We start from the raw sequence: 16,486 nt of genomic DNA, 5'->3' as shown, positions 1-16,486 counted from the left end.
GGGGCTAAATAAAGCATAAGACTGGATGCAAAAGCATAAAGAACCAAAATGATCAATTCACAAGATTAAAAATCAAATTGCATCCGACGTGGGACTCGAACCCACAGCCTCAAGATTCAATGTTCTGAAACATCCAGCGGTAGAAGTCTTGCGCGCTACCATTGCGCCAGCCGGACTGAACTGACTTGATTCGTTGGCGAAAAGTTACTGTGTATGAAGGACCTAAGCCTTTAGGGGAAGAGGCAACAGGGGTCCAGGAACCGTTGCGTCATTCTTTCAACGCCCAAGCTCTCTGAGCCGCAGCACCCGCTCCACTAATGCGCCCCCCCACACTCTGGAGCAGCCCAGTGGATATCCGTACATACATCATCGTCAACCTGCAGCTTGCGACATCCGCCCAGTCGCAGCTCTCCCGAACTCAGCTTACTCAGGGAAGCCATCAACGTAACGAAGCGCGTGCCAACAAATCCCGACACCCACCATGGCGACTGACGACGGAGGCGCCATGTTTCCCGGCGGCGGCGGCGATGGCGACCGCGTCAAATTCGAGCCGTCGATGCTGAACAGCATCTTCACGGCCCCGAGCCTGCCCTTTTGGGCCCTCGCCTCCGGCTTCACCAATCAATGGTATCAGACCCAAATCAGCGACGCTGTCCGGTACGCCGCCATGGCAATACACCGTCCGCTGGACGTTCGAGAGGCCAGGGCCATAGCCGAACACACGGCCACCGGCTTCCACCTGCAGGCCACATACGAGCCGCCGATTTGGATCGCCTCGGCGTGGTTCATGGAGCGCCGCTATCGCGCCACATTGCGCCTCCCCTTCTGGAGGCCCGACCCAGCCAAGTACAATATATCCTCCTTCCCGAGCATAGCCAAGCCCACCCTTGTCGGGCCCCAAGCCCGCTTGGCCTGGATAGCCATGCGATTCATCGTTTACGGAGGCGTAACCCACTACGCCATCACCGGTCCTCTCATATTTTTCTGGGGACGCGCTGTCACCATGGCGGGCTTCCTGGGCGACGAAGATCTCCAAGAGTTCCGCGAGAAACTAAAGATGCACCAAGCACAGCGGGCTGGCGGCTTTATTCCTGGGATGGGCGAGATGCCACAGAAGCCCCAGCAAGACGAAGAAGAAGGAGCAACATACTCGTCATACGGCGGCGCCTCAGAAGTAACTAGTGCCCCGGCACCTCGAAAGTCAGCCTGGCAGGCGCGCTGGGAAAACACGCAGAGACAGAAACAGGAGGCGGAGGTGCGGCGCCGTACGCAGGACGATGACGACGCAGACCTGTTTAACGACGCCTCCCTCGTCGCCCCGTCCGCTCCTCCGGCCGCGGCTTCGAGCGCCCCACAGACAGGGTCCGCGTGGGAAAAGCTCAGGAAGAATCCGGCGGCCGAGGCCGGCGCATCACAAAGCTGGGCAGCTCGGCGCCAACAGCAGCAGCAGCAAAATTCTACCAAGGACGACGAGTATGTGTACTCGACGCAGGAACGAAACACCGCCAGCGAAAAGGAGAAGGCGCAAAGGGAGTTTGATGCGATGCTTGAACGGGAGAGGAGTGGCCAGGGGAGCAACTCAAATAATCGTCGCTTCTGAAATGTACGGCGGGGTTCCGGACTCTTGTGTGACTAACTAGATACCTAGGTACCTGACATACGTATACGTGACTGAGGTTACTCGCGGTTCGACCGTGTGTATCATCGATTTTTTTTTTTTTTTTTTTTTTGCAAATTATCGTTCCCCTTTCCCAGACACCAGGTAGAATCACAGACAATGTGCTGTAATGACACGCAGCATTCACTTACTCTTGGTGTATCCTTACCTTATCCGGTTTCCTGTGGCGATCTGGCAACGCCTTGAATGTAAACATTGCCGACGACAAGGTTGAATGTCTGTTACATTCAGGGGAATAACAAGTTACCCGTTCGCTTGGATTATTAGCTGTGTTTGTTTCTAAATAATCATGTCAAACACAAACTACATCCACTGAGAATATTAGGGGAAAGCCGCAAATAACTACCCTGGCCGACGGACTGGGAAAAGGGAGTGGAGATAGCCAACACACATCCAAACAACATACCGCCCAGTACTTACCTACTCAAGTCAGAATAATTAACAAAAAAAAACCGGTAACGACACCACACTTGGGCCCTTTATATTCGCCCATTTACCAGCCCGCCGGCCCGGTCTGTGCTCCGTGCTATGCTGTGCTGTGCTGTGCCGCCCAAAGGCACCCCGGGTGGTTTCCGAAGGGTAGATGATGAATGCCGTAGATCGCGTGCTCGGGCACGCCATCATTCAAGGATGCTAGGCGCATCCATCCAAGTATCTCCGCGGGGCGCCTGTTTTTTTTTGGTTCTAATACATACAAATAAATGTGTGCATGTCTGCTCTGTCTGCCACGTCCACATCTGTCTAGTCCGTCTCTATTCTAACCTCCTTCGTTTCCTCCCAAGCCACCATCGTGTAGAGGAGCAAGTGTGATTACGAGTGCCCCGTGCAAACACAATATCAGTTGTTGGCAGGGCACAGTCGATTCAATGAATGGCTTCTTTTTCGTCTTATTCTTCGTTTTCCATTTCAGTCTGTCCTGACGCCTCATCCTAACGCCACGCCTCTCCCCATCCAGACTTTCATGGACATCAACTCACTTCAAAATTGCCTTCGAAATCCCAGCCGCATCCACAAGGAACACAACTAGTATATATTTTAGAAAATATTTATTTCATTAATTCTTTTTCATTCATTCATTCAACCTTATCTTTGTCCTTCCACCCTCCCACTTCAGTCTGCCATCCCCGCCATCCCCGCCGTAGCCGAGAACCCGTACATGCCTTCATCGCTGGATTCGCTGCCGCCACCGCCCCGTGGGCTACGGGGGCTATGCATGTTGCTGGCCTCGGCACTGGTGGGCAGATCGCCGCCATAGTTACCGCTGTTCTCTACAATACCGCTCAGGTTACTCCAGCTCCCTCCTACTCCCACTCCGATACCCGTGCCCATTCCGCCAAACCCCCCTCCCGTGCTCCCTCCCAAGGCCAATATGCTCTGGCGCCTCGCCGCATCAATGTCCACAGCACTCCCGTGGCGACTGAGCAATGGTTTTTCGGGCAGTTGCTTAAGCAAGCCCGTGGTGATGTCGAGCATGCCCATGGCAAACTCGGTGAGACCCTTGCCTTCGCCAGGCTTGGAGCTGACGGACAAAGTCCACCTGTACTCGCCAAGGCGGCGGCGGTACCACTCGGCCTCCTCGCGGCCAGGCGACGTACCCCAGAGCAGCGAGCCAAAGGTACCGATGAGAGCAAAGTTCGTCTTGGATGCAAAGTACCAAAATGCGCGTAGGTGAGAGGGCGTCAGGCGGTTGACAAAGTCCATGGCCGAGATGAGACGCGCCTTGGCCGCACTGCGACAAATGTGCTGGATGTACGGGTCCATTGTCGCCCCTACCGCGACACCGCCGTCGATGGAGCGGATAATTCGGCGATGGAGCGTTATTTCTGTGGCGAAATAGGCTAGGTGGAGGTACCCGATGCTCGAGAGCCTGGCCGTGATCGTGCCTCCTCCAGTCGTCGGCGACGATGTATCGGTACTGGAAATGCCACCGCTTTGAAACGTCGAATCCATTCGAATCGCTGCGGGTATTGCGCCGTACCACTCCTTCAACTTGAGTTGAATCGGCTTAGCTAGCGACAGCACCAGTTGCGTCCCCTGAGGACCGGCGTTGACCACAGCCTGCGTCGCCTGCAGTGTGTAAAATGTTTCGAGGATCTCGGCGAGAATTTGCGACAGCTGCACCATCTGAACAAACAGCGTACGTCCGCGCTCAATTTCCAGTCTCTCTTCGAGGTCACTCTCGTCCCACTCTACGTCAGGGAAGTCGTTCTGCGTCAAGGCTTGCACCGCCCAATTGGATGAGAAGATATGTGACGGCCGACCGTGAACGAGAGCACCCCACTTGTCTTGCATATACAGGGACTATACACGTTGCTTGTATTAGCCTTGTCCGACCGAAACAGAATGAGGATCTAAGTGGATGCGGTATAACATACCCATGCCAGTCGTTTTCTCAACCCTTTCTCCCAAGGCGGAATTTTCCAGCTGGAACAGTCCAGGTGCAGACCAAGCTCTTGGCCGATGGCCACGAGCTGTGCTGTTGGTGCCCATTGATCTCCCTCGGGACGCTGAGACAGGAGCAGGCCGGCCTGTATTGTGGAGAGCTTGGGTCGATACATGGCGTCGGCTAACGTTGTCCGAACCAGCCTCTCGAGCTCGCGCACATTGGGGCGTGGCAAGGAGGCCAGCTCCTCTGAGTGTTCCCACCAATTGATGGCCAGGATGTAAATGGCGGCAAGGAGCGGCGGCGAGAACTCACGGTAAGAGCGCTCATACTTTTCGAAAAAGACTGTCTTCTGAATAATGGGAAACCCGGGGTGCACCACACGAAAGTATAGGTCTATCAACTGGCGGCTGTGTGGCGCGACAATTCTCTCAATCTCATCCACGTCGTCCAGGACATGTTCAAATCCAGGCGTGTTATAGTCGGGGAGCATGAGAAACGTTTCATTGTCACTAACTCTCCTAAGAGTCCCGCGAGTGAGCAGGCTCTCGTCGTGTGGGTCGAAGGAGGAGAGGTTGATAAGAGAAGGCTCGAAATCTGTCGTCGGTCCTATGTATTGGCTGTACCTGTCCGACTGGAGGCCAAGGGTGCGCTTCAGGAGCGTCGGGCCGCCAAAGTTGGCCATCTCCTCAATTAATGAGCTACTAGCCGTGGTGCTGGAGTAACTGAGCTGCTGGTGCCTCCGCCTCCTGTTATCAGACCTGCCAGGCGAACTGCATCGGCCAATCACATGTCAGAAAACCATGTGTCAAGTGTCTGCAGCCGGCATTGGGTTGTGCATAAATGGAGGGCCACGGGACAGAGAAATGTTGAAAGGGGGGAGCGGCAATCTGCAGGGTCGTTCTGCCTCTTGCTCTGATATATGTGTTTCGTGGAGGGGGGCGAATAACAAAGAGGGAAGTAAAGCCCTCTCACCTTCTTTTGCTGTTGCCGTCGTCGGCTTCACCGTTCAGCTTCCTTTTCCGCGGGGGCGGGCTCTCCCTCAACGAGCAATCAGTACCGCTCACCAGACAGGCGATACAACTCTCCTCCTCATCGCTCATGACGCAATCGCGCCTTTGGCGGACACAAGACTCGCAGGGGATCGCTGCCGAATGGCCGCTTGGCGAGTCCGAGTCTGGGGAGTCAATGCCGTTGCGGAGGCTAGGGTATGGATCGAGATGGATGCTGATCTGACGGCTAGGGGGGAATCGCGGTGGTTTGGGGGCGATGGCGATGGGAGCCGTCCTTACGACGGCGCTGGGAGCGGACATGGCGCAGGTAAAAGTCTCGGGCAACCCAACAAAAGGCTGCAGCACGCTACCAAGACAACGACACACAGGCTGGTAAGTGCCGCAAGATTCAGATGCCACCCAGACGATAGCCCAATATCGGAAGCTCCCACACCCAGCTCGGAGCTTTTTTTCACCCCTTGCTCTAACGTTAAGTCCCAGGGAAGTGAGTTGGGTGGGTGTGGCGATGCCCGGTCTCGTGAAATGGACCAAACAGAGCGGCTCGTGGAGGCTTCGAAAAGAACAACAGGGTCCACGAGATGCTGTCTCGCAGACGCAGGATCTGGTTAGATGGCCTTCCCCTGTCTGGACCGTTCGGTCTCGACACCAATACCAGCGGCGAGTGGGCTGCGGGCGGATGTTCTGGGACCGATAAGGATGACAGCCCGCACCCAGAGATAAGGTTGAATGCTCGACTCGACAGCCGGGCGCAGTTCACACTCACACCCCCCGGCGTCCCAGGCAGTATCTCCAACAACAACAAGAAGAAAATACAAACAAACGACTCCCACGATGTCACGCTGCGGTGCTTTCCGGCCAGATAGTCAGAACAGCACGGGGCTCGCTACTTGAGGCGTCGAAAGCCTTGTCACGAGTCTTCTATCTTCTCGCAAGTTCTAGAGCCACAGGGGATCACACGCAGACAGGACAGAAACGAGGAACAGGGTAGCTGAGATGGCGGTTGGTGAGAGAGGGGAGAGGGGCGTGTATCGCCAGAGATAAAGGTACGGCCGGCCGGAGGTAGGTCCTCGGAGGGCGCCTTTGCGGGTGCGAGAGCGGGAGGGCGGATACAGATGATCTGCCCGGATTGGGGGATCTAGGTGACGATCGAGACTAGGATAAGATAAGCTTGGCTTATCTTCGTCATTTGGCGATGAAGTGTGGGTGGTCGCGTGGGTTGATGGCTGATGGCACGCAGCTGCTGCGTCTGACTGCGTCTGTCTCGAGTCTATGTGTTCAGAGCGTTATATCAATGCCGTCTACTCTTGGACGTTGAAGTTTGACTCGAGGGAGGAAAAAAGAGTAGGTAGGTTTCGTTGGTTTAGCGGCAGATCGGCAATAAAGAAAAAGGCCAGAGCAAATGTCGAGACCCGTTTTCTGTGCTCGTGCTCCTCAACCTTCAAGCGGCAGTACGCGGTCGTCCTAGCCTCTCTCCCGTGTTGCTTAGGTAGGCAAGGTAGTGGCTTTTTAGAGAGGTACCGAGATGCAGGGCGCCGGGTCGAGCAATCGGGGCGTTCAATCGTTAACAGGGCGGTAGTGTGATGCGAAATCCAACGTGAGCGAGTGGCCCAGCACCGCCTGCCCACGCACAACAAGGTGGGACCCTTGCGCGAAGGGACAGACTGCCCCAGGTCGAGAGTGGAACAATGACGTTCCTCGTTACCGTCCCATATCGTTTGCTGCTGTCAGATTGCAGAGACACGTAAATTGATTGATAGATAGCGAGAAAGCCTGACCTTATCATGGTTGAGATTTAACTTTGAAATTCCTAATAGTAAAGCGAGCGATAACAAGCCGAGGTTCCATGGTACCTTCCCGAGACTCGCGTGTGCTTCTTTCTTGGGGGTTGTGGAGTCGCACCCGGGAATCTGAAGGAGCTTACGGGACATTACCAGCGATTCCCCCCATTAACGTCCCTTCCCCCACAGCAGATCCAACAACCCGGGGCTCCTTGGCTCGGAAAGGTTACACAAACCCTCGTCTTACAGCCAGTCACGGAACCGGACAGGTCGGACCGCATTTAGAGGAGAGGCAGAGAGAGAAGGAACGACAAAGTAGTTCTCATGTCAACGGTACCGGCGGAGCCGTCCCTCGCAGCGCCATGTGCACCGCGAAGCCGGACCGTTGCCGTTGATGGAGCCCCATTACCAAATGAAAACGGCTTTCCGGCCCTTTCGGGAATACATTTAACGTAATGGCTCACCCACGCACCCCCTTTTCCTTTTGGCCAAGCCACAGATAGGAAGACACAGTGACACACTGCGTTTATTTTGTACAGGGCCCTTGGATTAGAAAACCCGACCCGTGTCAGGAACATGGAAACATTACCTGTGCTCCTTTCCGAATTATCAATCGGTTCTCGCCGTGTGAAACATTAACTCGACCGTGATAATGCACCTCCATCCCGGGTCTCCATCTCTCGATCCCGACTTGTCATTTGTGTTGCCCGGGAGCGAATGACTGCGAGCGGATACCTCAGTTGTCTGAGGTGTCGTTTTGCCAAGTATCAGAAGTGATACCACCTGTACAACGCCGGAAGCCAAGGCCGAGGGCATTGTCACCGATCTACGGATAGAAATAACCTGAAATACGTAGTAAGATAATTACTACCTAGTATATTTGACTCCATTCGCTTGGTAAGCGCAACACGCTTCAACCTATGAATGCCGTGACTATGATGTCCCCCCGGCTTTTGCACTATCGCCGCTGGGGCATATGGAGCAGCTCCCCTGTATGCCTTTTCCGTTGTTGTTTAAAACTACGTGCTGGCAAACTTCCAGGTTGATAGACGAACCACCTCAGCCTAAAAGTGGTAAAGGAGACACGGAGTGGCAGAGAGAGAATGCGGAGAATATAGAAGTATCGAAGTCAGTATTAGGTATCATGGTAGCGTCTTCAAAGTGTAGTAAACAGTATAACTCAACCCAGCCCAAACGAAGCCCCGACCCCGCTCCCCAAAAGGCGCAAAACAAATCCCCGTCAGTTGGTTTTCCCCTTTCCCATCCTTCCAGAGACACTCAACACAATCAAGGAACAAAGCGGTCAGGGTTGGTTGTTTGGCCTCGACCTCTCTCCAAATCTTGACAACCTACACCTCCTCCTCCCCCGCAGTCGCAAAACACGGGGGGCTGCGCATTTCGCCCGGCCCTTTGTTGTGGGGGTTAGAAAGAAGGAGCGGCATTCTTTTGTCCTGTCCATGCGCTTTTTATATTATAACCCTTGTAGGACACGCTTCTCGTGCATCTTTTTTTTTGTTCACTGCTTTTTTGCCTCCCACGGGCGCGGGGGTTGTCAAACAGACAGCTTACAGGGCGCTCGCTCTTCAACCACTTACCTTCCGTGTGATCGCTCGCTCTTGAATGACAGTACGGCTGGTCTGCATTTGATTGGATCTTCGCCCCATGGAAGCTGAGAATGGCATTTGTTCCCGCTCTCTGCTTCCCAGTTTCGATACCTATGCCGGGAACTTTCTATTGAAGCAGGCGTGGGCGTGGGCGTGTGCATGTATGTGCGTGGTTGAGAAACGACAGTGGCCGGAAAGGGTTTTCCAGGCTGCAAGATTTATCACTTCTTACATAATTATTTGTCTCCCTTTCCCTGCTGAGTGATTTATTTGTCAATATTCGATATTTGTTCTCACTTCCATAATCTCACATAGCGTCAGAAGGTAAAAGCACTTCGTCAGAAGGTAAAACCCGCCACATCTCTATTACCGAGTGAGCGGCAGGGGGGCCGGAGCATTTGGCGTGGAGGGGGTGAGATCCTTTGTACATAAAAAAATAGTTGAGATGAGATAGGATCGGAACGGGAACAGGGTCCCCCTCAAAAATCAACACAGCTCGGGTGTCACAGCCCAGGTCGGAGCGGCCCGACAAAAAACAATGTTGTTGGCCGTGCACCTGCCGTCTACTTTAAGTATTGTCGGGTTGGGCGTCTTTTCAGGTCGTATTTTCTTTCTTATTCATCTTCCTTCCAACACCAGCTGGTCTGTTCTCTGTTGGTCCTCGATCTTTTCGTTTGTGTAACCTCTATGTACAGTACATGTACTGTACTCTCACTGCCCGCACAAGAAACAGCTTCAGCTACATGTATTCGTACTTCGAACAAGAATCCTATGAGCACGGCTTGGATTCTCAATGCTAAAATATGCGCAACAAAATCACAACCGGCTCTACTTGTATTTGACTACAAGGATTTCGTGGATAATTTGTATTGTATATTCTCTGTCCGCTCTGTGCAAGGAAAAGGTCCAGCAAAGTCCCTCTTTAGTCATACCCATTCATAACATTAAGCCCTCGATACTGAAAATTCGAGGGCTTCCACCTCTCTAGGGGTACCACACCATACATGTCTCCTTATAGACCCCCGACGTGCCACCCGTCAGGCCACCCCTTTGGGGGATCTCGATCTCGAAGGAGCCAAGGGCGTTGAACCCGAGCTTCTTGTACATGGGCACTGCCACCGGCGTGCTTTCAATGTACACGGGCAGTCCGTCGGCTGCGGCCATGTCGAGAACGCTTCGCGTGAGCAGCGAACCAGCTCCTCGTCCTTGGTAAACCGGGTCTATGCAGACAAAGGATAACTCTGTTGTCGGGTCGCACAACCAACTTAGTAAGCGTCTGAAAGTCCCAAATCGACCCCAATAAAAGATATTTCCCAGAAATTCCCAAAGCAGCGTTGAAAGATGACTGGAATCGGCAAAGGAAAGCAGGGCCCTGCTCCCTCTTCGATAATAAATTATCGGAGGCAGGAGGTAGGTAGTCGACAAAAGTTGGTTGAGGTACTTAACATACGATAACATGGCCGGTCTCCAAACAGTCTGTTCATGGCATCCTCTGCGATGGACGCATAGCCTTCAAGCAGGTCGCGACGGCAACCGGCGGCGCGCTTATACAAGCCTTCCATCTCCTCGATCTTGCCATCCTTCTCTGGATGTCTCGGGGACGCAAACTTGGCGAAGCCGGTGATGGAGCCTGAGTCGGGGTCTCGCGCAACAAGGATCCCGATTTCGGGTACAGCAGCCGTCTGTTTTGCCGCTAGCTCCTCGGCAGGCGCGCATGAAGACAGCTGGCTGGCTGTGTGCGACGCCAAAAAGCTGCCAAGGCCTTCGAGGCTGCCGGGGCTAGGGAATTGCGCGTGAAGAAGCGGGTTCGAGTCCATTGCGGCCAGGTGTATTTCAGCGATACGTGCCGCATCCGCCTGCACCGGGTGAGAGAGATCCATCTTCCTAGCCATTTCTAGACCCTCCAAGAAAATCGGCGCTGACGATGGGACGGTGATGGTGGTGGGGGGCGGAAACAAGAAATACTCACTTCTCCAGCTCAACAAAAAGCCTAAAATTTATCGGTAAGCGACCAGCCTGCAGGAAATAGATCAGGTGACTCGAGCTATTCGCTGCTCAGATGCATCACAAGGAAGCAGCGCATACTGAGCCCCCCCCCCAACCACCACCATAGAATACCATATCTAATAGGATGCAATAGACTGGGTGTGAGGGGGGTACTGGCGAATGCCGGAGGAACTACTCGTCGCTGATTCCGCAGATAACTCGTTCAGCATCTGCAGCGGTGGCTCCATCCACGCCGACCAGTCGGGGCCGAGGTAGTCGGCAACGGATCGGAGGAGGAACTGGCCTGAGTCGCCGACCATCCATGCGTCACGGCAGTGATGGAGAGCCAGGAAGTAATAGCCCAGGACGGCAAGCGCCTCTGGCCGGCCCGCATCTAGCATTGACACAAAGGGCGGCACGAGCATCGTCGTCCAGTTGAACAGCGCATGGATATGGGTCACAGAGCTGGGCCTCTCATCAAAGACGGCTGGTCTGCCGTCAAAGACGGCTTGTAGCAGGTCGAGGGCCTTTTGCGTCGCCTCGAGCTCCTGTGGATTCAGGCCTGAGGACAGGATTCTCTGCTGGATATCCCCGCATTCTGGACCCACGCCGCGCACGTTGTACCATTCAAGCCCGGCGTCGATGACGGGCTTGAGCTCGGACCCTTGGATATCCTCCCAGTGCCCAGCCGTGCTGTTGTGGACGCCGCGGTGGAGATGCAGACATCTCATGAACCGCGCGAGAGAGGTGGGGAAATAGTCGTCCCGGTGAGACAGGGTGTCGCAGAGTGTATGAAACCCCAGCACCGAGGAGAAGATAAAGACTGGGATGCGGTTGGTGAAGGAGCTGTCGAAATAGCCGAGGTCGATATTGTTGAAAAGCGTTACGGCGTGCGTCTGCAGCTGGATCGCCGTATTGCGATAGAACTGCTCTTGCAGTGGCCTGAGGATGCTGAGATGATGTGCGGACAGAGCAAGGACCTGGTACATCAAATAAGGCTCGCGCAGGGCGTGCCGCATGGTGATGGCCAATGGCATACCGACCATGGGTGGGAAAATGGTGCCCTCCTCGGTCAGATAATGGTGAAGGAGCTCCATGTGGACCATGTCGACCCGGGGGTGGAGTTCCGCCAGCGGCGAGAAGCGCGGTAGCTCCGTGAAGACGGCATCAAGATGAAGTCCGTTGATGGATCCCGAAGGCGATGTCCTGGTACTCGGCGAGACCACTGACTCCCCGCCCTCGCTGGTCGGGGGAAACGAGCAATCCCTCTCGACAGTAGCACAGTTTATGCATCGTGGGCGAGTCTCGTCGCACTGAAGCTAAAAATGTTAGCTTCGTTCTGGTCTGTGTCTCGTTCTATTTTGTTTGGTTTGGGGGCTTGAGGGTACAGCAACCGAAGGTGCGGGTCGGACCTTGATATGGCGTCTCTTGCACTCGAGACATCCCCGGCGGGACTTCTTATGTCGTCTACGCATCATCTTGTTCGGTCACGAGTGGAGTGGTGGTCGCGGGATTAGAGTGAAGGCTAGGGAAAATGTAGAATACAATGTAAGCGCTGTTCCTAGGAACCGAGACTGCAAGATCCGTGCATGCGTCGTGTGCCTTCATCGGAAACCGCGGGTGCGGATTTCCGCCTCGCGATATATATCTCCGTCGACTCAAAAGCCAAAAGGGGCCGAGCCCAATGGGCCCTCCTCCTTGGCCTTGTCAACCGACAGTTCATCCCGTCCCATGCGCATTGTAGCGGCCAACAAACGACCCAACATACCCCGCCTCCAGGCTGCGCACTAGTTTAAGGCCGTTGGCAGTCGCTTTGCTTGAGTTCTGGGCGCTCTAGAGGGCCTTTTGCTTGATAGCCCGGTAGGGTAGATGTGCAGATGCGCGCGTCTGATGTCCGGGTGCCCCTTCCACCCCCCCTGCTTACGCTAGCGCCGCATCGACGCCTGGAGAAGGGTGTGGAGAGGAGTGTGCCAAGGGGGTATTCGCACGTTAGGCCAGGCCGGCTATTAACACCGACGGCTTGACCGAGAAACCCGACCCTCCCCAATCCCAAGCCGTTAGTCCTAAACCCGGCGGGACACTGGTGTATGCCCCAGAGTTGGGCGGAAGCATCACGGCTCAACCCACCCGCTGGGGCACCCCAGCGCTCCGTCCCCACTCCCCCTCCCACAGAGGCAGGTAGATGCTGCCGAGGAGACAGACCTGTTTGTCGGGGAGAAACCGGGAGGACACTATTGGGTATCGTCTAGAGGTGGGAGATGCCATCTTGGACGAGTGGGGCCTGTCTTGCTGGCTTTGCTGGCGCTGGTGTTGTTACTGCCACCGTCGCTCGTCTGATGATTTCTTGAATCACCAACAAACCTAAGCACCCAATCGCGAACGAGCCGCGTCTTATCGAGTTGCAGGTGTGCGGGCTTGCCGGAAGTCAAATCAGACGGGCCATAGTGCCCCTGGACGTCCTGGCTATCGAGCTGCGCCCGGTAGAGCAGGTGAGCTTTTGTGAGATTCTTCCGGAGGCTTGACCCGTAAACTTGGTTCGTGAAGACGTTGAGGGCCACGTTTTGCAGCAGCACCACGTCCAGCGGACGCAAGCCCGCCAACACGCTCTGGGCGACAGTGTCGGACGTCAGCCAAAAGGTGATGGCGAAACCAGCCCGTGTCTCGTCGCCGACGAGGACCTCAACGAGGTACTTTATGGACCCCCACCGCGTCTTCACCATGCGCGGCTGCGAGATAGAGATGATGCCTACGATGAGGTTGCACGACATTGTCTGGGGCAAGATCTTGACGAGGTAGGCAGCTGATGGGATGTCCTTGAGATCGCTCATGTGGGAACTTCCGCGGAACGATAATGGCTCCCTCACGAGCATAGCCTCCGCACCGTTGCCGCTCCCGTCGGCGCCCAGGAACGACGTTGTGTCATTTGCATGGGTAAACGACGAGGTTGAAGCGGTCTGGGAGTCGGCAAAGGAGCCGCCCGTAGTGCTAAACTGAGAGGGAGCTAACCGTTGTTCGTTGAGCTCGTAGATCGCCATCGAGCGCTCATAGAACTGGGAGATTACCTCCTCTTGATGCGCTGCTGCTGCCTGATTTTGAACCGGTCCGCCACTGCCCCTTTCTGGCAAGTCGACCGCTGCCAGGGACAGAGACGTGGTGGTGAAGAACTGGGGTTCCAGCCCATCAAGGCCTCGACCACCACCAGTTGGCTCGGAGATGAGCTGGGACACGTCCGAGGACAGGTGTGCCGTTGCCATTTGGTCTGGAACAACAAATGTAGATGAAGCTGTAACCGCAGTCATGGCTGTATCTGTAGGGTATCTGGCCTGCTCCAGAGGGAGAGACCTCCACATGGCATGTTTTGGAACGGCTAAAGAGCTCGTCTCCGTCTCCGTCTCCGTCTCCGTCTCCGTCTCCACCCCCGCCGGCTCTGCCTCCGCCTCCGCCTCCGCCTCTGAAGCGCCAGGGCCAGCAGTAGCAGCAGCAGCAATTGTAGGATTCAGTGATGTCAGGGACACGGCCTTCTTGACACCAGCGAATGGAGCAACGCTGTCTTCAAAGTCGGCCAGGAGCCCAGAGGACCGCCAGTCAAGCGCGTGGCTCTCAGGCGCGCCAGCAAAGATCAAGACGCGGCCGGCCATTGCCAAAGAGGCTCGAGGGTTAAGCTGTACCACCGTGCTCGTGATGTTGTGCGCGTGTAATTGAATGCGAATGTGACGAGATGGATGCTAGTGAAACTCAAACAACGTATGCCGAGAGTGGGCATGTGGCGCATACGGTACTGTACCGACTACCGACTGCAGTGTGCACCTTAGCTACAGTAGTTGTAGGTACACCCCATGGCATGGCGCAAATGCTTCGCCCAATGTGGCTAATCGAGATAGCTTTGGGCGAAAGCTGGTATGGATGGACCTGGCTAGGTTCGACTATGTTCAGCACATTATGTCCCTGCAGTTTAGACTAGTGGATACCGACTGGAGGTTAGGTTGTCTGCAAGGAGTAGTGGACGAATGCCCTCCCCTAAACCAACCTGGTACCAACCGACAAAGAGGATAAGCTCGATACCATTGGACGTGATAAGAGTGGGTCATGGCTGCCGGGCTCTAGGGGGTCGCGCACTGTTTCTGCCAACATGAGGCGGCCGCTCCCTACCTGGGATAGGGCTGATGCGCGGGGGCAGAAGCCAGCAAATCAATGCGTGTAATAAAGGGCACGGTGGAGATGCAAGCTGCTTGTGCACAGTGCTTGTGGACGGCGCGAGGGTGGTTGTGTGATCCTCCAGCTCACGTAGCCTAACTAGGTGAGGTAGTACATACCTTACGTACGTAAGGATAATGCATGGGAGGGAGCCCTGAACAGCAGATCCATTTCGAATTTCTTTCCTGTTCAGGCCGCGGCTTGCGGGCCAACTTTCCTCCACTTTTTTGGGATTCTGCGCTTAACAAATCAATTTGGACTCCGTATGTCCCCGAGAATGTAAAGCACCTACCACCTTACCTCCCTAAGTACCCTAAATTGCTATTCGAGCATCATGCGCAACAATACAAGCCCGATTTTATTAGTGCCAAGGTATTACATCTAGCACATCGTGTAGTAATCTAGTGCGTACGGCTCTAGCCGAATGAGCTATATACGTACGCCGGTTTCTAGCGTTGAGGTAGGGAATTTACCATGGGACGTGTCTCGAGCATTAGCTGTAAGGAAGCGGACCACCTCGCGCAACAATCGGTGAATTCTAGGGCGGCAGATGGGCGGTTCGTCTAAAGTCTAGAGGGGCGTTTATTCTCTGCCCCACTGATCTCCACAACTTTTAGACGACGTCGTCCGGAAGCATTTGTGGTCGTCTCAACACGAGGGCCGCTTGCGTGTTCATCGAAGGATGGTGTAAAGTATTTGTCAAAAGAACCTACCAATGAACCCAAGGTACCCACCTCTCCCAGCAGGTAAGGTATCTCCCTAAGTCGCCACGGCTAGGGACCTGAGTCGTTGGCAAGGAAGTTACCTTCCTTACTTGGGAGCTTTGTGGCTCATCTCGCGTTTCCGTGGAACATACAACAGACGGGAAGCAAACGAAGCACACGTAGTCCAGTTCATCTCGCCTTCCTGCCAAGCAAGGCATGGCAGCCATGCCGCTTGGACTCGAAACAGCTTCAGGCGAATCCAAGGTACACCAGGTAGGTACCTGGCCTTAAGGGTCTGATAATACCCAACCAACCTTAATCCAGCCGTACAGTACACAGAACTGTACCAACTAAATGATATGGAGTGTTCTCATGTTGTCATCCAAAAAAGGCCCCCAGCCTTCGACGAATATTTACAACCAACAGGCTTAGTGAAACATATGCGGTAAGGTGGACTCGAGAATCCTGTCCAGTCGTGCTTGGGCGGGGCCAACTGTATTTTGACGGGACTCGTGTGGCAGGGCAATCTCATTATCATACCTACATAGCATTTTGGGGGAACCATGTTCCGGAGGCTGTTCGGAGCCAGCAAGTGGGAACGGCTCCTTTATTTGCTAAGTACGTAGGTAGGTAGGTAGGTAGGTATGTACGGGTAGGTAGCTAGTAAGGTAATGTACATACTCTCATGTCCTACCTAGCTTTGTAATATATAGCCGGTATTGCACAAGTTCTATACATAAGCGCGCCTTATCATCCTAGCCGGTGGCATGAGATCAAGCAGATTGAGCCTTGGTAAGGAGGCGCGGTCGGCGGGCCTCAATACTGGTGTGGCAGATGCGCGCTGGACTGGCAGGCAGTGGACACTGTGGCCGGGAACTGCACCCGTCTAATACGCGGGAGGAGCCTGACCCCGGTTACACAGACTGTGCTAAATCGGAACCTGCCCGTCTGCCAACACAAAACCCTATTTCTGGGGGTGGACAAAACAAGCAGGGGGTAATAAGGTTGGATTGAAACGGCGTCTTATGTTGTTATCCAAGCTGTGAGGGTTTCAAGAGTTCGAAATTGATCAACTCCGCGTCATTAGATTCTTACGGCACATTCGCTCAACCTCCATTTGGCCTGGGGCATTGGAGGGGGATTGTA

At 54.6% G+C, this 16,486-nt stretch overlaps 4 protein-coding genes and 1 non-coding gene across 5 annotated transcripts; 1 reads left to right on the top strand and 4 right to left on the bottom strand.

The window, feature by feature from the left end:
- Positions 1–80: 80 nt before the first annotated feature.
- Positions 81–176, bottom strand: B0T26DRAFT_t197. Its single transcript has one exon. It is a non-coding gene; the product is annotated as a tRNA-Arg (tRNA).
- A 127-nt stretch (positions 177–303) lies between these two features.
- On the top strand, positions 304–1,730 carry B0T26DRAFT_722569 (uncharacterized protein). The gene has a single exon (XM_060442596.1). The coding sequence runs from the start codon at positions 482–484 to the stop codon at positions 1,598–1,600; it is 1,119 nt and encodes a 372-aa protein (XP_060292994.1). The 5' UTR covers positions 304–481; the 3' UTR covers positions 1,601–1,730.
- Positions 1,731–2,788: 1,058 nt separating this feature from the next.
- On the bottom strand, positions 2,789–5,374 carry B0T26DRAFT_652948 (putative specific RNA polymerase II transcription factor; the record flags this gene model as incomplete). Its single annotated transcript, XM_060438410.1, has 4 exons — positions 2,789–3,561; positions 3,607–3,979; positions 4,054–4,834; positions 5,037–5,374. 4 exons carry the CDS (start codon positions 5,372–5,374, stop codon positions 2,789–2,791), a joined length of 2,265 nt encoding a protein of 754 aa, XP_060292993.1.
- Positions 5,375–9,440: 4,066 nt separating this feature from the next.
- B0T26DRAFT_652421 (uncharacterized protein) lies at positions 9,441–11,920 on the bottom strand (the record flags this gene model as incomplete). Its single annotated transcript, XM_060438365.1, has 4 exons — positions 9,441–9,697; positions 9,907–10,374; positions 10,639–11,755; positions 11,855–11,920. The coding sequence occupies 4 exons, from the start codon at positions 11,918–11,920 to the stop codon at positions 9,441–9,443; spliced, it is 1,908 nt and encodes a 635-aa protein (XP_060292992.1).
- Positions 11,921–12,466: 546 nt separating this feature from the next.
- On the bottom strand, positions 12,467–14,426 carry B0T26DRAFT_722557 (uncharacterized protein). The gene has a single exon (XM_060442595.1). It carries the CDS (start codon positions 14,078–14,080, stop codon positions 12,674–12,676), a length of 1,407 nt encoding a protein of 468 aa, XP_060292991.1. The 5' UTR covers positions 14,081–14,426; the 3' UTR covers positions 12,467–12,673.
- Between the last annotated feature and the right edge of the window lie 2,060 nt (positions 14,427–16,486).

The sequence above is a fragment of the Lasiosphaeria miniovina genome (assembly GCF_030549165.1).
Source record: "Lasiosphaeria miniovina strain SMH2392-1A chromosome Unknown B0T26scaffold_6, whole genome shotgun sequence".
NCBI classification, from domain to species: Eukaryota; Fungi; Ascomycota; class Sordariomycetes; order Sordariales; family Lasiosphaeriaceae; genus Lasiosphaeria; species Lasiosphaeria miniovina.
This window is presented reverse-complemented; position numbering and strand designations above follow the sequence as displayed.

Coding starts and splice junctions, on each gene's coding strand:
- B0T26DRAFT_722569 (XM_060442596.1), top strand. CDS start 482: ATGGCGACTGACGACGGAGGCGCCATGTTTCCCGGCGGCGGCGGCGAT.
- B0T26DRAFT_722557 (XM_060442595.1), bottom strand. CDS start 14,080: ATGGCCGGCCGCGTCTTGATCTTTGCTGGCGCGCCTGAGAGCCACGCG.